Here is a 27878-nt window from a genome sequence, read left to right as displayed (position 1 = left end):
TGTCCGGACGCACACCACCGGATTAAACTCGATCGTAAGATGCTTCGCATCTAAAAAAATACCCCATGTACCGTAAAGGGGACCATGGGGCGATGCGAAGCAACGTTTCGGCATGTCGATCCCGCGTTTTCCATAGCAGTTTCCCGCCGACGTTACCGTTTGCGCTGGGCTTCCCTAGCCCGGAGCTCGGGCTGCGCTTGTCGACGTTTAACGTTGCGCTTTGGCCGCTTCGAGCCTTCCGATGCTCCACCCGCTGTACCACTATCCGGCAGGCGTTAAGCTATTACTGCTACTGGCGCCGACGTTGACGTTGGAACTCATGACACTGGCGCAGTTACTGAACGTCCCTATTGAAAATTCATCCACCATGAGGAATGGTGGATTCCACCATCCACCATTATGGTGGATTATGGTGCTGGAAGATGGTGGCACGTGGTGTATGCTGGATGCTGGCGTATGATGGATGCTGGAGAATGACGGAGCGTAAAACGGCTCTACAGCGTCGGCACCATCGTGCCTAGCCGTCACACATAAATAATTGTATAGAAGGCGATGTAGAAGGAAAGCACTAGTACAAAAAAAAGAAAAAAAAACCGTATGCAAAAAAAAAAAAACTTCCGCCACCGGGAATCGAACGTCCGACCTGCGGATCCCGAGCCGAGTACTTTACCACTACGCCACGCTGACTTTTTTTTTTTCTTTAATTCATGGAAATATGACCCGTTATTGCTGTGAACCACACACTACATACTTCGTCACATTAGAATTACCTTAACATTCAGAACACCCACATTGTTGCCTACAGTAAGAGGCTGTTCAAAAGTCAGGCAAACACACACAAGCGTCCAGAAGTGCAAGCCACTCCGGAACGGGCTCAAAAGTCTCAACAACACTGCGCACTTGAGCAGCTTCTTCTCGGAAGACAGACCTCGTCGATCGTGGCGGCTCGGCGTGCCTGTCGATCATGCGACTTTTCCATAGCGCATAAAGTCCTAATAACATAAATAAAGCATACGGTGTATTATTGGTGGGGCTTTTTTTGAAAGGAAGGAACCGAATACCATGAGCTGTGATTGGAAGGTCTTTTCTGATTGTTCTCTTTAGAATGTCCCAGAAATAAAATGCGTCACGACAATGGATAAAACAATGCTCTATCGTCTCAGGTTGGTCACAGAGTCGACAATTTACAGTCAAGGGCACATATATTGTTTTTTCATTGAGCCATTTCTCCACTGGTAGAGTGGATGTGTGCAGTTTAAAGAAAAACGTTTTCGCTGCTGGCGATATGCACATCCTACGTACACGGAATAATACATCATGGCCAGGCAAAAGCAAATATGGCAGTCGGTATACAGGTTCTGGGAAAAGGCTATTCACAAGTGCAGCGGTTAGCGTTGTTCTGTCTATATTATATAAATACTCTAATGTAAATCTGGTTTTCAAAAAGTTGACAGTATCAACAATTTCTTTTAAGAATCCCGACAACTGCGATTCCTTGGCAACATTTGTCGTGACATAAAGAAAAGGAAGATGATAACTCAGACGGTTTCGAAGAACTGCCTACAGAAATGGGTGACAGACGTCTTTAAGATAAAAAAATCGCAACACCAACTGTCGCACAAACAAATGCACCAGACTGAGGCCGCCCTTCTCAAGTGGAAGAAAAAGGTTGTCTCTTCTCATAGGTTCCCATGAAGAGCCCCAAATAAAACAAGCAAATATCCTGTGAAACGCTTGAATGTGCACACGAGAGCAGTGCAATACCTGCAAAACATAGACAAGCTTTGATGCAAGAAATACATTGCACGCTTTAGCTCTTGAAAAAATGGAAAGGTCTCGTCCGTGCCATGTTGACACCTTTCGACGGATATTAGTTATCGCGGACGTCCAATGTGGGCCGCTGTTACGATAGTTATCAAGAGGCACACCAAGATACCGCATAGCAGTCGCATTCCAATGGATATTTGAGAACACTGGGGGAGTTTGAGCCCACATTCCCATCCAGAACCCTCTGCTTTTATCAAAATTTATACTGGCTCCAGCGATTTCACAGAAGCGTAACGTAGTGTTTACTGCTTCTTGAACACTAGGTTTATCGATGCAAAAGAAGGCGATGTCGTCGGCATAAGCTAGAACTTTAATTTCCTCAGCCTCATATCGGTATCCTCTAATGCTAGAATTTAGAAGCACACTTAAACATAGTGGTTCCAGGTATATTGCAAAGAGCAAAGGCGAGAGCGGACACCCCTGACGTACGGATGAATTTAACTCTATTATATCCGAAAGTGTGCGGTTTACAATGAGCCTTGTAGTGCACTTTTTATAACAGAGTGAAATACCATTGTACAGTACGTCACCCAACTGCAGATGTCTTAGGAGCCTGAACAGGAAAGCATGCTGTACCTTATCAAAGACTTTAGCGAGGTCTATTTGAAGAAGGGCTACTTGGTCCATACTACCACGATACATTCAAGGACTGACCGCGCTATATGGATATTTGTTTGTATAGAGCGGCCTCGAATTCCACATGTTTGGTGGTCACCTACGCATCTAGTGATCACTGTCTGCAGGCGATTTGTCAGCAATTTCGCAAATATTTTGTAATCAACGTTACATAATGATATAGGCCTATATCCGTTAACTCTCTTTAACGCTTCAGTGTCAGTACTTTTTGGTATTAATGTTGTGTGGCCCTGATAGAAAGAAGGAGGAAGCTCACCACGTTCATAAGCCTCCTTAAAAAGTTGCTCAAGAAAAGGAACCAGAAGTTCTTGAAATTTTATGTAAAATTCCGCACTAAGGCCATCTGGGCCAGGAGTTTTGTTTTTCTGCAACGTGCTTATTGCAAACCTTATTTCTTCCCTAGTGATGGGCCCATCAACACTAAGTCTGTCGTCCTCTTGTAAGGGTGGCACAAGCGCAATAAAGTAGTCAGCTTTTTCTTCATAATCATCCCGAAGCTCAGCCGCGGTAAATAGTTTTTTATAATACTCTTCGAATGCGGCTCTTATTTGACATGTCTCTGTGCAAATAGAACCACGCGATTCAATTTGCAATATCTGTTTAGAAAGTGCATACCGCTTTTCATCCCCAAGAGCGCTTTTTGTGGGTTCCTCATCAGTGAAACGAGTAACACGTGAACGAACCATTGCTCCTCTATATACTTCTGCATCATGTTTTTGTATCTGTGCTCGAACCGAATTTATCTCATCAACGTACAATCCCGGCTCTTGACTTTCAAATGCATGGAGCTTATGAAGTAAATCATAAAGATAACGTTTTTCAGCAGTTTTTCTTTGGGTCAACTCGCATGAAATACCAATTGCCTCATACTTAACTTTCTCTTTGAACATTTCCCACTGAGCAAAAATTGGCAGCTGTCGACATTGTGTTACCTCACGTAGCAATTCGTTGACTATTTTTTTCGAAACATTCCTCACGCAAGAGCTGTACGTTAAGCTTCCATAGTTCCCAGTTTGGAGGAACCTTACGAAATTTTTGGGGACCCCATGAAACGGCTACTAAGCAATGGTCTGTAAAAAATATGGGCTTTACAGCATAGTTATGAATGTGAGACCATAGGTTTATAGATACATACACACGGTCTAGTCTAGCGTGTGAGACACCCTGAAAGTGCGTGAACTTTACCGAGGAGGGCGCATGTGCTCCCACATCTATTAGATTGTGGTCATTCAGTAATTGCTGCAGTAAAGCCGCACTTGCATCATAACGATTCGTTATATATGAATGATCTCTAGAGTCACAAACACAATTAAAGTCTCCCAACACTATCAAATTTCTGTTAGTGTTCAGCAGCGAAGCTAAGGAGAGGAAAAAAGCCTTCCTCTCGTTTGCTTTTGAGGGAGCATAGACACAGACAAACCTCCAATTTTGGGAATGAAAAGAGAGGTCACAACAAATAAGGCGGCCTTCCCCATCAACATGTAGCGACATTAAAGTGTGATTTAACCGCTTTCTTACTAATAAAAAACATCCAGCGGAAGCACCACGTGCTTTGCTTATGTATACATAATAATCTCGTAAAATTTCGAGTGCAAGGTCGGCATCATTAGCAGACGAAATCTTAGTCTCTTGCACTGCAGCAACGTCAATGTTATACTGCTCAAGCACGTGGCGTAACTGCCACTGACGCCTAACATTTCTCAAGCCACGTACGTTGAGTGTCGCTACACACGTAGGGAAGGTAAGTGCGGTAGCCATTTTGCTCACTTAAAGCTTTTGTTGGTCGCCTTTAGCCACAGGGCAACCTGTGGCTTTACCTCCTTTGCACTTTTTAGCAGCACTTTCTTGAGGACGCTGGCATAGGCGGCGCGACCCTCGGTCCCCAAACGAGACGACACGTGGGCCACAAGAGGACATTTGCTCTGTTGCGTCTGACGCACTTGTTCTTGCTTCGTCGCTGAGCGGTGCCGGACGTTTCCTGGTCTGGCTGCTATCCATTGCCTCTTCTTCTCCCTCGTCATCAGGAGGCTTTTCTTTAAGTTCTTGCTGGGAGTGTTCCCCTGCAGTAATCTCATCGCTGATGTCTTCGCTGATGTCTTTAGCAGTGTTATTGTGGCTGCTGGGCATGGCTTCCATGGACAAGTGTTGATCTTCCTTTATGCCACCTACTGCTTCTCCGGTTGCTTCTCCTGTCGCATCAACTACCTCCGTAGCATCCATGAGATGGTCCAGATGCGGCTCTTCTGCGCTAGATTGGCCAGAACGAAGCTTGCTGGCGTAAGTCGACACGCAGGCATCCGACGAATGACCGAATCGATGGCACGGCATGCACCTCGGTGTTTTGCATTGTCGACGGACATGCCCCACTCGCTTGCAACGAAGACACAGCGGAGGCCTACCGGGAATAAGTACTAGGCACTGGTGACCGTAGATAGACATAATATGCGGTATTGAGCTCACAGTGATGGTGTCCTTGAGCTCCAAGGAAACATCCCTATTTGTTGTCATCCCGTGCTCCATACCAGCACACCTCCACACCTCTCTGTCAACGGACTTCACCACACCGTAAGCTTGGAACGCCTCTTCCACACGCCGTGATTCAAGATGAGGTGGAAGCCATAGAAGCTTTAGCTTAATGTTCTTGGTCTCCAGGTCTATCACCATGCACTTCCGCCCTTTTACACGGAGCTCACCACGGGTGACAAGTTTCTGTTTCGCCGCGCTGCTTGCACACGTAACCATCCATACGTGGCTCATTTGATATTGTCCCACACCTATGATATCTGCAGTGGTCACCACTTCGAGCAGCGCGTCACGGAAGTCTGGGGCACGATACGGTCTACCACTCAAGTCGGCATGAAGGAAAACGGAATTCAAAACATCGTTACCGGTTGGTAGACGAGGCAGGACGACTTTGTAGCTTGAATCTTCGTCAAGAAACGGGGTTGATGATCCTCGGCCTGAGGCCGATACGCTGTTCCCAGCAGAGAGCTTGTTGGTTGGTTGGTTGGTTCCTTGGGGGAATAGCCCAACCCACTACGGGGGATCGGCCACGAAGCGTGCGGCAGTAGACTTTGTGAAAAAATAAGTTAAAATGAATATGCGAAAAAGATAATTTATAGTAAAGAAAAAAAATGTTTGGGCAATTTTGGTTCTTTTTTTTTTCTTTAATGAAATGTTAATTAAACGATTGTTAAATAATAAAATTAAATAAATAAGCAATTACAAAAATTTAAGTAAGGGAATGAAAAGATATATTTCTACTTATAATATTAACATGGCAGAGAGCATTTCCGAGCACAGCCGTTCGATACGGCTTCTTCTTCTTCTACACGCTGACGCTAACGCTGACAGTTGCTTTGAGTTTTGCAAAATGACTAGTCAACATACGAATACACCGTTTGACTTCAGCTTTGTATGTCTCATACTGGACACAGACGCGATCTTCACATCGTACTAAAATTTGCATAGTTATTAAACGCGAAGAAACTGCTGCCGGTAACGAATGGCACGTCGATAATGGCAACAGCGCTAACTTTCTTGTAGAATTCACAACGTAACTCCAAAAAAAGTGTCAAGTGGACCGAGGAGCGGGTATAGTGAACCGAATGTTACAGCTAAGTTTAATTGCCGTTTCTCGCTTTTTCCAAAGGGCGACATGTGCAGAGGCTTTATGTCGACTCTAATCTCATTCGATGAATACGCGCGTACAGTTGATTGAGTATTGTGATGCTTTTTTTCGCGCAACCTACAGCGCAGCCGTGCCAGCGCACTGATCTGACGCTGTATCATTAGCTACAACTGCAGAACAGCTCGGCCAAACGCAAGTGCAGTGCGCGGGAAAAATATGCCATCACATTGGTTCAGTAAGGCGTTCGAATTGACAAGTCTATGTTCTCGCATACGTGTCAGAGAAGCGCCGGCGAGTGCGACCGGCGGCGGCTGGTGAGCGGAGGCGTTTGCTGGAAGCGCGTCGCATCTATGCTGATCGCTTCTTGTGCGGACACCGTACACAAGAAAAAAACGCTTCATTTAGGTTAGCCGATGCCACAGCTGTGCTGTAAAGTCATTCGCACTCATCGGAATCGTGTATCCTGAAACCCAGAAGTGCCGATAACACGTAGACGGACTCGGTCGGTAAGCTATGCCTAACCTTTGGTGGCAATCATGGTGGTAGAATATGATGGTGGAAGTGATACTTGGTCGGGCTTATCTCGACGCAGGCCGAAGGTAAAACTTTGTGCATTTTAGCTTCGCACGCATTTCCACTGTTACCTTTAAGTGCCGCTGAGGTAAGTGAGTGTGCAAGAATTGCCAGAGTTGCGTTTCTAGTGTGACGGTATCAAGCGGCGGCTGTTTTCTGGTCTACCCGCTGGAAGGGCTCACTTCTCGGCAACTGCGCGCCGATGTAACACAGATACTATCGCTGTTCACACCGACACTTCTAGACTTGTAAACATCACAATAGAGCAGCACATCGCGGATGTAAACCTGACAAGTACGTGCGTAAATGTAAACATTCACGGCTGCTGTGCTCCACAAATATTGAGGCGGTTACGCCGCATGAATAAAAAAAAAGCTTGCTGAAAAGCTTAACGATCGGCGTTGGCTTCTTTGAACTGTAAACATATTTTTCTACACATTGAACAGGAAAACATTAGAACTGACAGCGACTTCACATAATGTCACGTTCACTTCCTTCATGCCACCGTCATCCACCATGCTTCCATCCTGCCACCGTCATCCAGCTTGTTCACCAAGTCATCCACCAAAACATGTTTTGCTCGCCACCATCAGCCAGCATTTTCCACTTAACACCAAAAGAAGCTCGCCACCACCACCACCATCTGCCACCATTTTTTCCACTCTCGCCATCGTCAGCCATCATGACCACCACAGCTTCCACCACATCCACTATTCTTTCCACCTTGCCCACTATTGCTTCCACCATGTCCACCAAGATTTCCAGTATCCACCAACCCACGATTTTCAATAGGGGTGTGTACAATCTAATGCGAGCCTTTTATCTAAACAAGGAGGGGAAAGTGGGGAGAGAGGGAGTGGAGAAGGGGAGAGGAGATGAGGTGTATGGAGAAGGTTTGCGCGTGCGCAGTATGGGTGGTCACACCGCACACCGCCGGATTGAACTCCGCCATAAGCTGCTTCGCATCTGAAAACTTTGGTTCTAGTGGGAATCGAACTTGGGCCTTTTTTTTACGGCTGCAAGAATACGATTTTCTGTCACAAAAAATCGGCAGATCCTACGGAGTGTGGGAATCGATGAAATACCAAGCAGCCAGCAAAGAGCTGTATACATCCTCTTGTTTGTCATTGAGGCGAATGAAGTCATTCATGTCGTGACATCTAGTTCGCCATGTATCGCGAGATTGTCATACATGCATGCGTGTACAATCTGGTATATGCCATAGTAATGAAACATATATTCTGCTACATACATAGGATGCGTGACCTGCTATTTATGTTCGGTACTCCTGTCATGCCATACCAATTTAGGTATATATCCAGTTAACAAAATGGTCGCGAGTGCACCATGAGCGTGGCGTCTAAATCATACCTACATTACATGCATGTCATGTTTTTCGTGTTACCACCCGTTATTTATGTTCGCCACACAGACGTCGCGCAATACCAATTTTCGTCTCTACCAAGCTAGCAAAATGGCCGCCAGCGCACGTGAGCGTGGCATGTAAGTCATGCTCTACATGACATACGTGTTATGATTTTCATGTTAACGCCTGTTATTTGTGTTCGAAACAGTCACGTCACGCAATACCAACTTTGGTATATATCAAGCTAGCGAAACGGCCGCCAGTGCACCATGAGCATGGCACGTAAGTCATACTGTGCATGACGTGCGTGTCATTATTTTCATGTTAACTCCTGTTATTTAGGTTCGTGACACAGTGACGTCGCGAGATAACAATTTCGGTGTATATCAAGCTAGCGAAACGGCAGCCGGCACACCATGAGCGTGGCACGTAAGTCATACTGTGCATGACATACATGTCATGACTTTATTGTTACCACCTGTTATTTGTGTTCCTCACACAGTCACGTCGCGCGATACCAATTTTGTTATATATCAAGATAGCGAAACGGCCGCGAGCGCACCATTCGCGTGGAATGTAAATCATGATGTACATGACACGCGTATCATTGAAAAAGTTACACCAACCAACGAATTTTAAAAGTAAAAAACTTCATTTACTTTAAAAAACCCGACATTTCGGGTCCAACTCGGACCCTTCTTCAGGGGTGACTGTGGGGCGCCAGAGAGCAGCGGAGTTTAAAAAGGAAAGAGCCTTCCTCTCATTAGGTCGGGGGGTCACGCTTGGTTTGATTGACGTGCCGTAGTCAATTGAAATACACACTCGGCAGCGCACCTGCAGACCGGTTGATGTTGCCGGGTGTTGCCTGAATGTGCCAGGATTCCATAAAAAATCGCAGCATATCCACGGAGTGAATGATGATGAGTGGGCGAAGCTGCGGAGGTTCATCGGTAAACCGTGAATCTTCCGTGAAGTCTGCCAGTACATCACCACCGACGTGAGATCGGGCGCGTTTATACTAAAGGTTCGATGAGTTATGACGACTTGCAGCTCACTTTATTTTTACATGTACGCTGTGAATTTTCATTGTTTAGAAAACCATTGCTTTAGAAAACATCTGGCGTCTTTCGTTAAGCAGCTGGCGTCTTTCCGTTTTGCTTCAGAAACATCTGGCGTTCTTTCGTTTTGCTTTTACAAAACATCTGGCGTCTTTCGTTGGTTTATTTCATCAATCAACGGCGTTTTGAACAAAATTTTTATTGTTTAATCACGCACAGGAGAAATCTCACCAGGCACTACCTTGGATGTAAACAATGGCTGCTAATGGGATTGAGAGACGGAAGAAGTCGGCTTTTAGCTAACACTTACACTTCTACTTCTACTAACGTTTTCTACTGGAACATGCCAATGGCTGCTAATGGGGAATGAGAGACAGAAGAATTCGGCTTTTAGTTAACGCGCACGCTGCGAATTTTTTATTGTTCAACAACGCACAGGAAAAATCTCCCACCGGCGCCACCTTGGAGGTCAAACCGTAAGACTGGTAACGCACTACGACTACTACGACGACTACGAGGGACGAACGGGTGCCGCCTCAAGGAGCTTCGCCCCTAAAAGTCGTTTGAGGTAATTTACCTCGAAGTCGACGAAGCGGGAGTTGTCAAAGGCGACGCGGTGGTCGTTCACCTCGTTATGCCCAGCTAGTGCGCTCCTTTGTCTGTCGAACTTGCGGAGGTCGTTTCTGTGTTGTCGCAGCCTCTCTGGGAAGTTCTTCGTTTCCCCCACGTATGAAGTGTCACAATCCGCACAAGGAATAGAATAAATTACTCCTTGCGCTTTTTCCTTGGGCGGTCTGTCTTTTGGGCGCGGGAAGAAGCGGCCGAGGTGGAAGTTGGCTTGTGCGCAACTTTTATGCCCTGCTCCGACAGAATGCGTGTGAGCGCTTCGCTGGTGCCCTTAACGTAGGGAATGCAGACGCGGACAGGCCTGGGAAGCGACGCGTCAATGTCCTCTTGAAGGGGTCTGCGGGGGCTGGCGTGGCGGCGTGCAACCCTCAAAGAAAGCTTTGACCCTGAGGTCATCCTGAGTCACCCCTGAGGAAGGGTCCGAGTTGGACACGAAGCGTGAGGTTTTTTTAATGTAAAAGAAGTTCTTTACTTTTGTAATTCGTTGGTTGGTGTAACTTTTTCAATGATATTCTTTTTGCCAACCAGACAGAACGCTGTCAAATGTTCACCTTTATGACATGCGCGTAATGATTTTCTTGTTAACTCCTGTTACTTATGTTCGTCACACAGTTACGTCGCGAGATACCTATTTTGGTTATATCAGGCTAGCGAAACGGCCGCCAGCGCACCATGAGTGGCACGTAAGTCATGCTGTGCATGACATGCGCCTCATCATTCGCACGTTATGACCTATCACTTATGTTCGTCACACACTCTTGTCACGCCATACCAATTTCGGTATATAGCAAACTAACGAAACGGTCGCAAAAGTACCAAAACACTGGCATGCAAACCATGTCGTTCATGACATGGATGCCATGATTTTCATGTTATGACCTGTTGTTTAAGTTCGTCATAAAGTCATGTTTCTCCATACCAATTTTGGTGTAAATCCTATTATCGAAACGGCGAGGAGAGCACAAAGTCATAGGCGGCTAGACAGATAGATAAACAGATAGATAGATACGCTCAAAGTCGCAGAAGTTCGCTAAGAAATGCTTCGCGTGTAAAGAGTGGTCGCAGTCACACCGATGCTGACTGTTTATCTCGACTTCCTGTCAGCAAGCACCCGAGATCGGCAGGACTTGGACGAATATCTTTTTGGAATATCCATGGAGTTTCCCGATGCCGCCGCCCTTCAAGCGTGAAGAGGAGAAAGACCTTCTGTAAGGACTGTTGAGGCCGCTTGGTCGGCAGCACGGATTTCACCTTTCACCATATCCGCATGTTTACTATGCAAGAAGAACTATTCTGCTGAAGGTGCTCCACTCCTCCTCGTCGTGCCCCAGAACCTTAGACCCGAGATCCTTCGCGCCATGCACGATGACATCACATCAAGTCACCTAGGCTTTGCTCGGACACTGCACCGTGTGCGTCAGCGTTTCTACTGGCCCAAGCTCTGGAAGACAACAAAACAGTACGTTGCCAGCTGTACGATTTGCCAACGTCACAACAACCAGCAAAGCCTCTGGCGGGTGCCTTGCAGCCAGTTAAGCCGCCAACCCTTCCCTTTGAAAAGATCAGCGTTGACTTGCTTGGCCCCTTCCCTAAGCCATCTACTGGGTGTCGCTGGATTATTGTGCGTGCGGACTACCTGACGCACTGAGACGGCAGCGCTGACTTCGGCTACAGCAGCTGGCGTCTCATTCTTCCTGCTGCACTCTGTCCTTCTTCGTCACGGTGCTCCGCGTGTTGTGATTAGTGACCGAGGACGACAGTTTACAGCGGATGTTGTTGAATAACTATTACGCCTTTGTGGGTCTGACTATTCGCTCTCGTCACCTTGCCACCCTCAAGCAAACGGCCTGAATGAGAGCACGAATCGCATCTTCACCAACATTGTTGCCATGTATGTGTCCAATGACCACAAAAATTGGGACTTTGTTTGCCGTTTATTGCGTATGAGTGTGCGTATACCACTTCCACATTTCTCTAGCGTCATTCCGTAACGTGTCGCTCAATGTGAAAAATTACGCCACAGTCACCATCCCGCGCATGCTTCGCATAACATCGATCCCCACGGTGCGTGGGATCTGCCGAATTTTTTCTTGCTCTACGCTCGCCATCCCCAAAGCTTTATCGACAAGATACTTCCTTGGACTCCACTCGAAGACTTCTCAGTAGCCCGGACTTTACGTCGTGCTGTAGAAGCTCGCCGACTGGCTTGCCTCAGGACTATTTCGTCACAAGACCAAGCCAAAACTCGTTATGATGCTCGACACACGTCTGTCACACTTGCGCCTGGAGACCTTGTTTTGCTTTGGACGCCTGTGCAGAAAAAGTGATTATGCACGAAGTTTTTATCCAGGTATACAAGACCATACTTCATATTGCGACGTTTGAGTGATGTCACGTTCGTCCTCGCCAAAGTGTCCTCTGAAAATTGGCGGTCACGTAGAACGAAGCAGTGCATGCTGCCCGCCTGAAGCATCACCACCATCGGGCTACGTAACTCGCTCGGAGAGCTTCGTATGCACCCGGGGAATTGTCAGGCTGCATGAGTTCGCAGGAGCCAGGAAGAAGGGGAGAGAGAAGGTCGCTCGAGCAGCGAGCCGTTGTGGGGCTGACCGTCCTGTCCCTTGCGTTGCACTAAGCGTCTCTCATTATTCTCACCCTGTAAATAAATCCATTCCATCGTTAAAATATTAGCGCCGAAACTCGTGCAGTTTGTGCATGATATCGTACAGAACAGACTAAAAATGTCATTTCGCGAGTCAGAAACGAGGAGACCATGAAAGTGGTGAATGAACATGCCCGTGCGAGCTTATCGTCACTGCTCATGCCGACATATTTGTTATTTGAACATTTTTAAGGATTAAGGATTGACATACTACCATACCACTAATGATTGAGGACTGAAATACCACCAACTTTGAAGTTACCGTAGCGTATATTTGATTAGGTGAAGCTGCCTCGCAAGGTGCGATACAAGAAATTGCGCTACACGCCGTGAACAACTTGAGGTTTGTACAAACTTGTGAGAAATTTTACGAATAGCATGAGGTTTTGTTAGCATCCTGCAGGGCATGAGAAGTCGATTTCTGCTATTGTTTTCTCGACATGCAACTTGATGTAGACGTTCTTGCGCCTTTGCTAAGCCCTGAAATTTGGAGCGCGAATGCGATAACGTGCACGGCATCGTCCGAGCAGCAAGTAGAAGTGACGACACTGAATTCATTGATGTCGTCCGCCGCATCTTTGACGCCATCAGCGATAAAGGTGACACAGACTACAACATGACTCAGAATTGTGCTCAGAGGCAAGGGTACTGTGACAAGGAATTACAAATGTTATTGTCAGAACAGGCTGACAAACTACCAGCGTGCCAGGTGCGGTCGCATCGAACAAACGCTTTTCGCATCGCTACTCTTAAAACAAAGCGATACTTTATGAACTTCCCTCACAAAAAGGAAAGAATGCGTGTTCTCAACCTCGACCAAATTGTCCCTGTCAACTGCCATCGTGAATTCTCGAACGAACCCAATAGACACTGCTGCTGGAGCGGCGATGGGCCACCGGCATCCACACATCGGAATTTCTTCAGCTCGTCGCTAGGTGCCGGCTCTTTCGATCTCGTGGCCAATATGCTGGACAAATTGATACACGCGTTCTGGGAGCGATGCAGTAGATGGAGAGGAGGAGAGAAAATGCGCGTGCCGGTTCATGATAATGATAAATTTGGGTCACGAGATTTTACGCCGAGCTAGAACAGCTTTGCTACTAAAATAGATCAAGAAATACATCGTCCCATTGTAACTTTATTTCTTTCACTTTTACTCGTGTAAATCGTTAAACAATGAAAAACACTTGGAGGACGCTTGAGTTTCGCTTTCAAGAGTTGAACGCGATAGGTTAACCAGGCCCCGTGCGCATCGCCTTCTCAATTGCTACCCTAGCTTCGGTTCTCGGTGCATGCCTCAACTGTGCCGCAAAGAAAGCAACGAGTGATTGATCTGAGTCACTCAAGGCTGGGTCACAGCAGAGCTGGTGGGCACGTTCCAGGTTCTCTTTTTAGGCTTCTGTACAGAATGCTTGGGCCGTCATTGAGCGCGTTCCGGTTAATGATGATGACAATTCTCTGTCTACAACACACTGAAAAGCAAGACTGTGTTGTACAAGTAAAGACAACTAACAAGGCGCAGGTATATTTGATTCTTCGAACAGACGAACTCTTCAAAGCGTCGATCAGTGCAGCCCTTCAGCCAAAAAAAGAAAGAACAGAAATGGGCAGTCCGCTTCCACGCGTTATAACAGGGAAGCTGTTTAGCAAATCGTTCCTTGCGTGTCCATCGCAGAAAACTGTCATCTTAATGGGTGTATGCCAATGTGCCGCTAGCTGAGAACGAGTACAAAGATAAAGAGAGAGAAGAAAAGAAAGAAACAACAAATAAACAGAGATATGGAAAGACAGATATAAAAAGAAAGAATGGGAAAAATTCTTGCCAAAAAAATCTTCACGAGGCGGGATCGGAATCTGAGTACCCCAGATCCGAAGGCGAGCGTCCGAACCACTCGGCTATCCAGGCATGCTAGCAGATCATAGAATAGCCTTGTATGGGAGACTAGCGCTGGATAGGTGGCGCGCCGAAAAATGGTGCCTGGCGGGGAGTCCCGACATAACTCAGCCGCTCGCATGGCCTCCGCGCCGCTGGCTAATCTCGGAGGCCATGCCACTCGCGCACAGACGACCGGCCGCACTGTACCGCGGTGAGCGCACGCGTGTGCGCCGTTCCCGTGCTTCATTTTGGAGCGAACAGCTCGAGCAGCCATTGCGCCACTAATACTGCTCTATGGTTTAGAAAAAAATAACTTTGTCTGAAGGCTACTTTCTCAGGAAACCACTGGAAAACGGAGAGAAGCCCTGCAAAGCAGATTACGTCTGTGCATACGGCGTCGAAGAGCCAGTGCTGTGCCGTGGTGGCGACTCCGTCGTCACCACTTTCTGCTTGCGTCCTCGGATTTGTGTCAAGCTAGTGCAGGCTCACAAGCCTTTATTGGTAAGTACGTGCTGCATCGATACCAGCTGCCCACTACTGCAGAAAAAAAAAAATCCCCCGCACCTCCCCGAAGGGGATCGTGAGGAAATGCAAATGCATTTGGGTGCACCCGATGAGTGTGCGATTAATTAATGAAGAGAGACGAGAGTGTGCACGTAGAGGCGTAATGCTCGAGTTGCATTGTGTTACACTTTGTCCTAGTGGTATCGTTGCCGCGAGAAATTCGACTTCGCCGACTTCCATCGCTGTCAAGACACCAAAGCGCGCGCTCCCTGCATGATATATATAGGTCCGAGCGCGTAGAGGAGGATCGCCTGAGCTCTCTCTCCGCCGAGCGAGCTCCGCGATGCGAGCGCCCTCACCGGGTACACTCCTCCTCTCCCTTACCCTCCGCTGCTCCGCGATGCGAGCGCCATCACATGCCCGCGCGCTCCTCCTCTCCCTTACCCTCCGCCGCTCACCACCTGCTCCGGTTGCTAGGCGCGGCGCAGGAGGAGCGCGCGCGGAGAGATCTGCGCGCACGCCGGGCAGAGACCCAGGACAACCCCCGACTAAGAAATGCATTCGCATTTAAAAAGTAAGAGGCAAGGGGTAGCTGCGTCAACGCTTCTCTGCCGTGGTATGTATGCCCAGCCCGCCGTATGTATGCACGCGGACGTTGATCAAGCAAACTACAGCGCTAGCATAGCATGTATGGTGTCGCGGTGTTATGCTCGAGGAAGCGGGATAGATTGCCGGCCACGGTGGCCGCATTTCGATGGGGTTGAAATACAAAGAACACCCGCGTGCTGAGATTTATGTGCACATTAAAGAACCCCAAGCGCTCAAAATTAATCGTGATTCCCACACTACGGCATGCCTGATATTCATACCTTGTTTGGCACGTAAAACGCCAGCAATTGTCGATGTAGATCAAAACGTTTATTCTAAACAGACACAGGCAAGCGAAAAAACTAACACTGTACGTAAGGCGAATTAAACGGCGAGTTCCAAGATCCAAGACATTTGACCCTTTTCGAGCGAGGCATTAATTGCGATGTCACTTCGCCGCGGCAGCCAATGCACAAAGAAGCTTTACCGCATCGGCTCCAGAAAGCTAAGCTTCGAGTAGTCCGCGGCTTTGTTCGTGACAAGAACTTTCTGTAGCACAAAGTGAAGTTCAACGGAGGCATCCATCGCGTGCGTATTTCAGCGGCTTCGACGAACATGCCCTCGAATGCATCTCGTAGATAGACAGCTTTCCTTCTGCATAACTGTTTGCAAATAATGTAGACTACCTGCCTATCGTATCACATTCACTGCACGCGGTGGCACCAGAAGGAGCTTGGTGGTGGTCAGATGAAAAGATTGTTACATGTTCCGCATGCTGCATAATACGTACGTTTTATTTACGACAAAACACCGATTAAATTCTGCTCGTTGGCCGCGGGTTACACTGGTGGCCCTCACTATCAATAGATCTAGCGAGACGCGCAATTCTGGTTAGAAACCAGCCCGACGCCACTAGATAGGAGAGCAAGAGCAGAGCATACTGCGGTCGCCCGACTACTGGGATGCAACGTCGCATCCGTTCCTATTCATACGTGTTAGAAGGAAAAGCATAGAAGGATACGTCCTCCCTCATTTCTACGTATCGTGGCACTTGAATGCGCAACAGTTCCGGCAGCATCCTTTTGTTTCGTTTGGGCGATACAAGCCCGCATCGCCTCAACCAGTCGCCCCTCCCGTCCGCGGGAGCCGCTGCAGTATGCGCGCTTTGGCCGCCAGGGCGGCACTGCCCACACCACGGGAACTGCAGCGCTGGTTCCCTATAGTATAGTTTAGGAAGGGCGTGGGAAAGGGATGTGAACGTGAGTAGCAGAAATGCGATGGTGAGGAGGAGACAAAAGAGAAGGGGAGAGAGTAAATAGTAGCACATATACAAGGAGAAAGATCGAAACAGAAAGAAACAAATGCAGAACGAAAAGAGAGACAAAGAGAACATCAACGAAACAGAAGGAAAGAAGCAGAGAGAGGGAAAAAAACAGAAAGAAAACGCCAGGCCTGCGCTGAAACCGCAGCACAGTCACAGCGAAAGCTGGAAGAGCGGCGTTTCTAGAGCCCGTTGTAAGCTCTCTTGGGACTACAATACAAGTACACCTAGAAAGGTACCCACTACGCCATAAATCACAATTTTTGTAAAGTTGGGAAGCACCTACTAAGCCATTATTCGTCATTCTGCGGAGAAGCGAGGCACCATGCAGCTACACATCTGTAAGGAATTATGTGCACTTTGTTGATGCGACGAGTGATGACGATGAAGAAATTATGGCTCAGCCCTTGTAATGGTTGAAGCTTTAAACGGCCACCAGTTGTGTAATTTGCATTGGGTGACGCCCGGTCGCTATTTCCCTCTCCCGTCATGCTGTATAACATACGTTGACGTGGAAGAGGGACGGGGGGGGGGCGAGAACTTTACTGAGACCCCGAGGAAATGGATCACGCGCTTATGGCTTCCTTGGCAACCAATACAAGTGCACTTGCGAGGAACCCACTACGCTCTAAATCATTGTAATTTTGAGAAGTAGGGCGCAGGCACTGTGCCATTTTTCGTATGGCAGCTCTGCCGTGGTACCTGCCTATTTTCGTCATTCTATGGAGCTCTGCCGTGGTAACCTGCATTATGCGCACTTTGTGGATGCTGTGCCTGTAAGGCATTATGCGCACTTTGTTGAATGCTGTGCCTGATACGGCACGAGCCCCTTTGAATGGGTTGGAAGCATTCAAGCCCTTTGAATGGGTTGGAAGCACTCGTTGCGCAATTCGCAATTGTGTGACTCGTTGCGCAATTCGTTACATTGTGTGACGCCTGGTTATTCGCGTTGTGCGACGCTTGGTGCTTATTTTATTCGCGTTGTGCGACGCTTGGTGCTATATTGCATATGCTATATGTCGTTCCTTCCCGCATATGCTAAGCCTGTACAGGACCTTTTTGCAAAGCAGTTTGAAGCAGTTGAACCGGCATGGCTCATGGCTCAGGTTGAGGTTGATGCTGGACTCCCACGCAGAGGGCCCAGGTTCGAACCTCGTTCCATCCTGGAATTTTCTTCTTATTTAGTTTTTTTCTTATTTCGAGCGATACTGGTTACGGACACCGGCGGCGGCGGCGGCGGCGGACAACTACGGCGCCAAAAACGGCCGGTGAAATGATCTCATAAGAGCTTTCGCTGTAAAAGATGCAGCAAGCATCGCGTCGTCTATCGACCAGATACCGCACCACTGGCCAAGCCGCGCATGCACAGTAGCTAAGCCACGCCCACCAAGGGAGACATCGCGTGCAACCTCTGTGCATAGCCTGGCTGCGTACTCCCGAGGAGAAAACCGCGCATATCGAAGCTAGACGTGTCGTTTGACGGGCAGTACGAGCGGTGACGGGTCCGTGCTTCGCCGTGCCACGCTTTGCTTGACTTAGGGCAAACTGCCCGCAATTGTTTCCGCATACTTTTTTTTCTAATTTACAGGGACAACTTTTACTCTGCCTAACTCTCTAACATAACCACCCCCCCTCTCCCGCGCCACGCCGCAGCCGATCCGTTTAACTCTGCGCCCATCACGCACGGGCGCTGCAGATGGAAACACCGGTGACGTAGATTGCTTACCGGCGCCCAGGACGAGCGCCCAGGCAGCGCGATGGTACGCTGCAGAAGCTCGTCGAGTACGCCTAAATTAACTGAAATATTTATTCGAAAGAGCAGACAGTGTCTTTGCGGGTAGATGTACATGGCGCACATGTAGCTGGCACACACCCCTTACTGAACAGCCTTCTGTAATTGTAATGTCTACGCAAGCGAACCAAAAGTTCACAATATGCTGGGGCTAGCGCCGTTAAATACACCCAAATGGCACACGAAGCTTGCCTAAAGGATTTCCATAATTAATTATTCATTCATTCATTCATTCAATCGCTAATACGTCTGACAATGGAATTTCAATTGAAGATTCAGCTTGCTTGGTAAGGAATTCGTAGCAGTAATTTAAACGGCATCGTTCCATGCAATTTCATTGTATTCCGATGGTTTGATTAAAGGAGAAAGTTTAAAGATATTTTCATTTTATCTGAACTTGTGATTGCATAGGTTGAGAATACATCTATTTGAACAGGGAGCAAACATTTTCCATTCTAACCTGATCATGCATAGAGGTCTTTAAGGAAGACATAAGCTAGCTCTGCCGGTAATTATCCGGCACCAACAACCGTCCATCTTTGAACTTATGGTTGGTAGCTGTTCGTTAACACATTGAGCAAACCAGTCAACTTCTTTTCAGTTACAAACGGAGAATATGTGTAAGCTTCGTCCCCAGCAGAATTCATCCAGCTTACGTTGGAAATAAGTCGGCCATGCCGATACGAACGAATATTGGAAAAACTGGCACCGGAAACGACGCAATTTAAGTCGGTCACTTCCTAGCATTTCTGTCTGTGCTGTTCACATGTATGTCACGTTGTAAAGAGAAGTTAAATCTACGTGTTTCTGAAACTTATGTGTTGTCCTTTAAGTGACCTGTGTCTGTCAGTAACTGTCGCTCTGCTGCTTTGTCTGCTATACAGAGTAGCGTGTAGGCGTCTTTATAGACGCGGTAGAAATATATCTTTTTGACGAAAGAGTTTTGTCTCTCTGTTCTCTGCTATGCTCTAGAAGTCAAGGCCATAGATTTTTACGTGTGCAACTTGGGGAGTATCATTGAATCACGTGCATATATTACCTTAATGAGCGATGGGGTTTAATGAGTGGACTCCCAGAGTAATACTTTTAACGATTATAACATTGAGAAGCAATCCATATCTTTTTTGTTGCGAATTCGTTTCAAATATTGTTGTACTTCGAGATTGCGCACTTCATTGAGACTATGCAATGGGTTGGGAGAACAGGGGTGCTATACAAGATGGCCCGAGCTTCTCGGGCACACGAGTTTGCTCCGAACTCGCACTACGGCGATCATGATAAGGAGACAGTGCGGAGCGCGCGATAGCAGCGTTGATAAAAACGGCTTCTCTCGAATATTACAGATAAAGAAATAGACAGATTACTGCTACTTACATTACACGTCTGAACATTTTTCTGCAGTAACGAATCGGTAGAAACAATGTCTCCACCAACATGTAAATACTAAAATTTGTCGCCGCAGATGCTAGCACGGGCACCTACTTCACCACTGTGAGTGGTACGTCGTGAGCGCGGGGAAATTGAATGCGAGACATCCTAGCCACGTGATTATATAACCTTTAGTTCTTCGTGCGTGTGTGCATGGTCCGTGCGATTAAGCTCATAGATGAATCGTGCCGCTCGCGTTACGGCGTGAGTACTGCTCCTCGGCACGATGAAAAGTGGTGGGAAGACCCGATCTTCGACACGGGCGTCTGTCAATCAAACTAATTGACGCGCGAACTCGGGTACAAACTCGTTGATTCTGAAAAGGGCCCAGTTCAACTCGTGACTCGCAGAGTACCGGTGTTCCTGTCAAACGTTTGATGCGGTGGACGCTAAGCAGGAACTTCTTTGCATATGAAATAATTTGGTCAGCTTGCACTGATTGTGCAAGGCTGTAGCCATCGGAGGTGCTTGTGATCACCTAGCATCTTTTAGCGTTTTTCGTGGCTCGTCTACTCAGTTTGCTCGGTCCGCTTCGCAGTGAGGACCACGTCAGTTCGGTCTCAATTTTGATGGTATTAATTACCTAGATCTTAATTAAAATGACATGGAAGAGTTTTCTCTAACTTGGTAACGTTTTAATCAGCACGACATTAATTACTCAGGTTTATTTGGCAAGACTTTATTTATCGTAATTCTAATTAGCACGATCCTAATTTGCGTAGTCCATGTTATTGATGTCCTAATTAGCTTGATTTTATTTAGTGCACCATAATTAGCATCACATGAATTAACATGGTGTTGATTAACTCGGTCCTGGCTTTACACGGCTTCATTAGCGTGGTCTTAGTAACATGTGGCTTAATTAGCTCAGTCTTAACGTGACCTGGCCTAATGATCTTGATTATATCATGTCCTCACTTAATTACCTAGGTATACCGCACAGCCAATTAGCTAATCAGCTGGGCACACGTGCTCGGGTAGCGAGCAGACGATGAGTAAGAGGACGAAGAGGACGCGCGCCAGCCGAGCAGCGCGCTGGAATGTACAGGCGGACCATGATTACACACGTGGCCTAGCCGATTAGCTCCGGCCGCGGTGTTGTGAGGCACTCGGCCAGAGCTAATCTCAGAGGCCATGGTGCTGATTATTCTAAATGATACTTAGTGCAGACATTAAACGCCTGTAAAGGAATTTAAACAGCCCGTACCTCTAAAGAACGTCGTTTGTAAAAGTGTGTCGAACTTTTGTTGCGTGGGTGCATTTCTGCACTAACTGGAACGACACACAAATGAAAGAAGATGCCTCTGGTTTGAAGAAACCACCCAACTTTGTCGACCGCTCTTGATGTGACGCCGCGTTCCATCGTAACCAATGAAACCCAGAGCGTGCTCAGGGACGGATTTGACCTTTTCGTACTGTTAGCTCGTTCAAAAGGGGGTGTCGACAAAGCACGGAAAAATTCCGAGTTTCGCCAAACTTGGGCCATCCTGCATGCACCCCAGTATGACAAACAACCAATCAAAAGAAATATAAGTAGCTATCACTGTGTGCAATGAAGACTTGTCGCAAATGCAGTGGAGTATAGAAGCCCTGAGGCTGACTGGGCTAAGACAAACGTAATCGTGAACAAAATGAACTTGTGATCCAGGCAGTATCTGGAACTGATTTCTTACACCTAATACGGCAAAAAAATTACAGCATATCCACGGGTGAATGATGAAGAGCTTGGGCGAAGCTCCTGAAGCAATCATGGTTACACCGTGGAATGTTCAGTGGTTTCGCCCAGCAGCAACCAAAGCGATACGCCGCTTTGATTACTGCACGCCATGTAGCGTGCAGGGCGCCGCTGCTTTTTTTTAACACGAAAGTGTTTTATGCCGGGGTCCACCAAGTACATCCGTCACGGATATGACGTTGATAAAATGGACGCCAACGGGTGAGAAAGAAAAAAACCAAGAAAAGGGTACCCCGCTGGGAAACGAACCCACGACGTTGCGGCCGCGACGGCAAGCGCCCGACGCCCTACCGAGTAAGCTAACTCGGGAGATGCTAGACACGGCGCGAACGCGCGTTATATCTTTCACACATTCTCTTTCGCGGCGGGCGGAGCGGGGCGGTGCCGCCGTCTGTGAGGTGTGAAAAGAAGTAATGCTTCACGATCGACACTTACTAGCGCTTCCTCCGAGATTGCACGCGTTATCGGAGGTAATGGTTAAAGCGTCTCGATACCAGAGAAGTAGACTGACCGCGCTGGCGTCGCCGAGGCACCCTTGACGCAGTTACGTTCTTTGCCTTTGGCTTCGTGTTAGCGTGCGTCGGCTCATCGGAGTAATGCAGCTTCCACGTGCACCAACGGGATTTCTCCGCGGCCGACTGCTTCAATTGCGAGAGCACCGACTAACAAAACTGCTGCAATATGCGTTGCAGAAAGGACGCGATTTCGACGGGCGAATGTCGTGCCTTGGTGGAGCGAGAGCCGCGCCTGCGAGACAGAGGCCAGCGGGACGCACGCGTTTGCGGCTCAGGCTACGAACCTCTACCTCCCGTGTTGCTGAAGCGCAGTGTGTGTGTTATGTATGCATGAGCACAGGCGTCGGCTACCCATTACTAGAAAGCGCACACCGTGCCGTTTCTCTCCTTAATTGACGACGCTTTGAAGAAGCGCATACCGGGTACCAGTGTTGATTATGAGCTTGTTGATATCATCCTTACGCGGGATTCACGATTCGCTGTGTCCAAATATATGTTCACACCGTCAGCTACCACAACGGTTTAATAATGATCATGGGCGTTAGTCGTCGCAGTAGAGACACGCTGTCAACATGGGTGCATCCACGTCAAACGGTGCTATAGCTGCCAAACACGAATAGACATTGTACAAGCTCTCATATATCACTACACAATAAGCACTACTTCTGTGAAGATACGTTTAACTTTCGTGTTATACCGATTCCTATGACGGAGGGATCAGCCATGTTTTATTCTTCTTTCTTTTTTGTTTTTTTTTTCCTTTTTCACACATGTTGCACACATCTCTATGGGACAGCGCCATCTTGTATATCGTCACCCAACCGCAGTTTGCATGCATCTCTATGGAACAGCGCCATCTATTGAATGATACGGGAGACGCGACGGCGGGGACACGCCGCAAGGAGCGACGATGGAGTAGGTGATGCTATAAGGCGCTTCGCCCCTAAACATGCTAAACAGGAATGATGGCAGCCTTCCACCGGCTTACTCCACGTACCTCGGTAACGTACGAAGCCGGACACAAGATAGCCTTATACGTTTTAGTAGAGAAGCCGAGGCCGAAGCGACGTCAAGTTTAAGGCCCATTTCATTTCAGGTGCCAGGCATATTATGCGCTATGCCTGTGGGAGTGTCCTGTCATCGTAGCCCGTCACGGCGTCTCCTCTCTTGGCCCGTGAGGGTAAAGGAAGCGGCAAATAAGACCGCGTGTTCACTCAGAAAAAGCTCGCGAGAACGCGCGCTCGCCTGCGAGGTACGACGGCACGTGCAATTCTCCGAGAGGCAAATAAGACGCTGCGTTGTGTCCGGAAACGCTATGTTTCTGCGATAGACACTTTCTGCGATGGGCGCTAGACAACCTCCTACGCTGTCTCTAGCAGTGAGAGGACACTGTCCTCTCATTGCTGTTGACGTGTTCCTATGGGAAACACCGGTGCTTTCACGTTAGGGGTGTTGTTGCTTGCGGCTTCAATTAAATTTGTTGTTTCATGAACACGAGAGAACCTAGGTACAGCCTAGAAATTGCCGCGGTACTGGCTGTTTTTTTTTTGCTCGGTGTCTCTCGGCATGTTAAATCCTTCATTGCGCCGCCTCCAAATGATATAAATCTGCCATTTCATTGAATACGTGTAGATGGGTGCTAAGATACGACATGTGATAATGCGTGCTTATCACGCCGCACCTGCCATCCGCTGGCAAGGTCGTACACATGGGGAGTAAGCTGTTCTTAGATTTCTGTGGGGCGACGATTTGCAAAGAATGGTAAACTGAGAAATTATAAATGGAGTTAAAAATGAACATCAATAAAAAGATAATAATCAATAACATGGCCAAAGATAAAGAGTTCACTATTGGAAAACATACATTGGAATGTGCACAAGAATATGTATAGCTACGGCAATTTCTGAGAGAGAATATTAATCATGAAAATGAAATTCACGGTAGAATAATAATGGCTGGTACGCATTCGGCTGGCAGTGGCAAATAATGACAAGAAATCGGCCACTGTCATTAAAGTGCAACGTGTACAATCTCTGGATACAGCCACTTCAAACTTATGGGGCAGAAACATTGGACAAATTAACAAAGGAATTGGTGAAAAAGTTGAGGACTACGCAGGGTGGATGGGAATGGAAAATGATAGGAGTCACATTATGAGATAGGAGGGCGGCAGAATGGGTCGTGGAACAACCATGGCTAGCGTATGTTCTAGCTGACATCAAGGGAAATAAATGAACCTGGGCTGGCCGCGTAGTACGTAGAACTGAGAACAGGTGGACATTAACCGCGAGGGAATGGTTACCACAAGATCGCAAACGCAGTCGAGGAACGCAGAAAGAGTGCGTGGTGAAATGAAGTACTATCGCGCTCAGTATGAGCTATGTCCAGTGTTGTAGGAGTTATCGAAAAAAAGTAACTAAATACGTTACTCGTTACTCTAACAAAAAAGGAACGCGTTACAGCCCCACGTTACCTCTTAAAAAGGTAACGCGTTACAGTTACAGTGACCGAAAAAAGTAATGGACGTTACTTCTGCCGTTACTCCATGGTCAAAAATTTTACTCACCACATTTTCGGGGCAGGAATTCCAAATAACAGTTAAATAATGCTGATATTTACAAAATATTAACAAAAGCACGTTACCCGTTACAATTTTCAAATGGTAACGAGTACGTTACTAAGTTACCAAAAAAGGTAACGCGTTACCGGTAAGGCCGTTACATGCAACGCGTTACCGCTAACACTGGCTACATCACGCGAGCGCGTGGCCGAGCGCTCTGCAAGGTTGTACAGTGGTGCCGATTATGGCATATTTTTGAGTTATCGGGAGAGAGTATGGATGTCTCCGCGAGCGTGCATCGGCTCCACTTGCTTTCACCCTCACCCTCGTTTTGCCTTGCGGTGATATCAGCTTCGAAAATGACAACTTCGAGGGTGAGAGCAAGCAATTGGGGGTGATGCGCGCTCGCACGAGCAGCCAAACTCTCTTCCGATAACTGTAAAATATGCCATAATCAGCGCCACTGTACAACCTTGCAGAGCGCTCGGCCACGCGCTCGCGTGATGTAGCTCATACTGAGCGCGATAGTACAGTAGGGGTAAAATGTAATACGCTCCTACCGGACAGGCTAGACCGGAGATCAATGGGCGAGGCTTTCATCTCCCAGTGGTTATACATTGGCTGAAAATGCTGATGATTATGATCGAAAAAATGGGTCTATGCCGGGCCTCCAGTGGGCCTGCGTTACTACTTGGGAAGCCTTCCTCACGGACGCCGCGGGTCAGCCGCTATTTCATGGTACGTGGGATCGGCCCAGGCTCACTTTCTGTAAAAAGCCTCTTCGACCCCCCGCCTTGTGCCTACCAAGTATTGCCCTACCTCCTTCATAGGACCAGGACCTTTTTTTTTTGTTCCTGTCATGCAGCAATGGGTTCAATTGGTGGACCGATTCGCAATGCTACGTGCTAGAAAGCATTACTGCAGCGCGTGCTGTGTGGTGACGTAAATAGCACTTTAAAAATGGCATTACATATGATGTAGTTTTCCTCTCGCACACATTTTCCAGCGTCCACGTCTACTTAAAATGTAGGCCTTCTTACCGTAAGCCGCGGTGGATCAGTGGTTATGGTGCTCGGCTGCTGACCCGAAGGTCGCTGGTTCGATCGCGGTCGTGGCGGTCGCATTTCGGTGGAGGCGAAATGGTAGAGGGTCATGTACTGGGCGATGTCAGTGCACCTTAAACAACGTCAGATGGTCGAAATTTCCGGAGCTCTCCACTACGGCGTTCCTCATATTCATACTGTTGTTTAGGGGCGTAAAACCCCATACAAAATTTTTTAGGCCGTCTTGCCACTGACACTCAACATAAATAACCAAGTTCTGTTCTGAAGTGCGTGTGCACAGCACTGAAATATTCCCACGCATGAGCTATATGCCCTCGTGTAGCCATGCACGAACACAAAGGCCGCTTCCTTGTTATATAAAGAGTCTTTTCGGATATCTTATCAACAAGCAAATAGCTTCAAATAATTCCTAGATCAAGCGTCACAATAGTTCGTTTGTTAGAAGGGTTGTTAGAAGTTAGAATATACATATTATTATTATTATGTATATGTAATATTATTGAGAACTAACAGAAAGCAATGCCAAGGAAAGAAAGTAAAGTGGACGAAAAGATAACTTGCCGCCGGGAGGGACGGCAAGTGATCTTTTCGTCCACTTTACTTTCTTCACATTTATATTCTAATTTCTACAAATAACACCCCCTATACTTTCCTTGGCATTGCTTTCTGTTAGTTCTCATTAATATTGTGTCTAACAAAGAAACAACGAGCCCTTAAAAGTAATCTTTCCTTTATTTTGTATATATATATCAATCAATTGTAAACCCACCCCTTATGTAATAGACCCTTGAGGGGGCCTTTAAGCAATTAAAAGTGAAGTGAAGTGAAGTGAAGAAGTCGTTGTACGCTCGTGAAATCAGAAACTATCTTCTATGCTTCATGCCAATATCCGCAATCTTTATTTAAAGCTAGCGCTTGCGGTCTCCCTGCATCAGCAATGAATGTGTGCGGCGTGAGATATGCTTTTTATTGCGATAGCAATTATATGGACAGTCTCGGCTGAATTTGGCGTCGCCGTCGCCGCCGTCATGCACCGTATATGTATAAGTATGTATAGATATATAAAAGCCCCCCAAAAATAATTCAGAAAAATGCTTCCAAAGCGCGGAATCGAACCAGGGACCTCTTGCTCCGCAGCGAGTGGCGCTAACCACTACGCCACGAAACGCAGATCCTCCACGTAGCTAACGGCGAGCGTTATTACACACCCTTTACCGCTGGACGGACTCAGAGACACTAGGCGCTTATAAGCATTTCTTCATTACCAGCGAAATGGCGCTAGGAGCGCGACGGGCGGATTTAAAAGTCGTCGGCGAGCTCGCTCACTTCTTTTTATATTTGCGCAGGGAGAACCTTGCCCTTCCGCTGTCTGCTCGCGCGGTTTTCTCGTGCTGAGGGGAAGAGGGATGTTTCACGCTTTCACCGTGATGTCCGCGCTCATGTTACGGAGCGTACGAAAGTCACTCGAGCTCAAGGGGACGCCGCTAAACGAACAAACGGAAGATGAGCGCGAACTATCAAGTGTCACAGCTCGACACTTGAAGCACTCTAGTTTCCTTCGCTGCTTTGGCCGCCTTTGCAACAGGAGCGCTGTTCAAACTGAGAGTATCCATTGGCGAGCCTCACTTCGATAGCATTAGTTTCTGCTATCGCATTCATTGCTTCGCCCTTGCGGCGAAGCTGTGACTTTTTTTAATGTGCACGATTCACAGCAACTTCTGGGTAATTTAAAACACGTATGCCAAGGTGACCTGCCTGAATCCAAATCTGTGGAGTCTCGCCACGTGACCGTGACTGAATAGAAGGGTAGTGATGAGTCAGAGTGAGCTAGACTGAAATGAACTAGGGTGAGAATAATTCAAATTGAGCCCAGCTGAGTGGTATTTTAGTGAGTGTGAATCAGTTATAACAGAGGGAATTAGAGTTATTGAGGGTACGTTTTCAAGCAGATGCTCTTTTTTGGCGCTGTCGCTGATTTTATTTAATTTCGTGTATATTATTACTCAGGCCATCTACTGCAAGGAACACTTATTAAATTGAAAATCTATATTTGTTTTTATTTTTCGAGCCTGCTGCGACGTTGTTGCACTCAACAGTTGGTTTTGATGAACATTT

The 27878-nt window shown here is 47.3% G+C and overlaps 1 protein-coding gene and 1 pseudogene across 1 annotated transcript in view; both read right to left on the bottom strand.

Annotated features, from left to right (window-relative positions):
* Positions 1–816: 816 nt before the first annotated feature.
* Positions 817–1995, bottom strand: LOC119402928 (uncharacterized; annotated as a pseudogene).
* A 666-nt stretch (positions 1996–2661) lies between these two features.
* The window catches only part of LOC119403423 (uncharacterized), a 28071-nt gene continuing 2854 nt past the window's right edge, over positions 2662–27878 (bottom strand). Inside the window, exons 2-4 of the mRNA XM_037670358.2 lie at positions 13241–13347; positions 4404–5477; positions 2662–2693 (exon numbers count right to left, since the gene is read on the bottom strand). Of these exons, the coding sequence (XP_037526286.2) occupies positions 2662–2693; positions 4404–5477; positions 13241–13347 (1213 nt within the window). The remainder of the gene's footprint in view (positions 2694–4403; positions 5478–13240; positions 13348–27878) is intronic.

Source organism: Rhipicephalus sanguineus, chromosome 8, assembly GCF_013339695.2.
Source record: "Rhipicephalus sanguineus isolate Rsan-2018 chromosome 8, BIME_Rsan_1.4, whole genome shotgun sequence".
Classification (NCBI taxonomy): Eukaryota; Metazoa; Arthropoda; class Arachnida; order Ixodida; family Ixodidae; genus Rhipicephalus; species Rhipicephalus sanguineus.
This window is presented reverse-complemented; position numbering and strand designations above follow the sequence as displayed.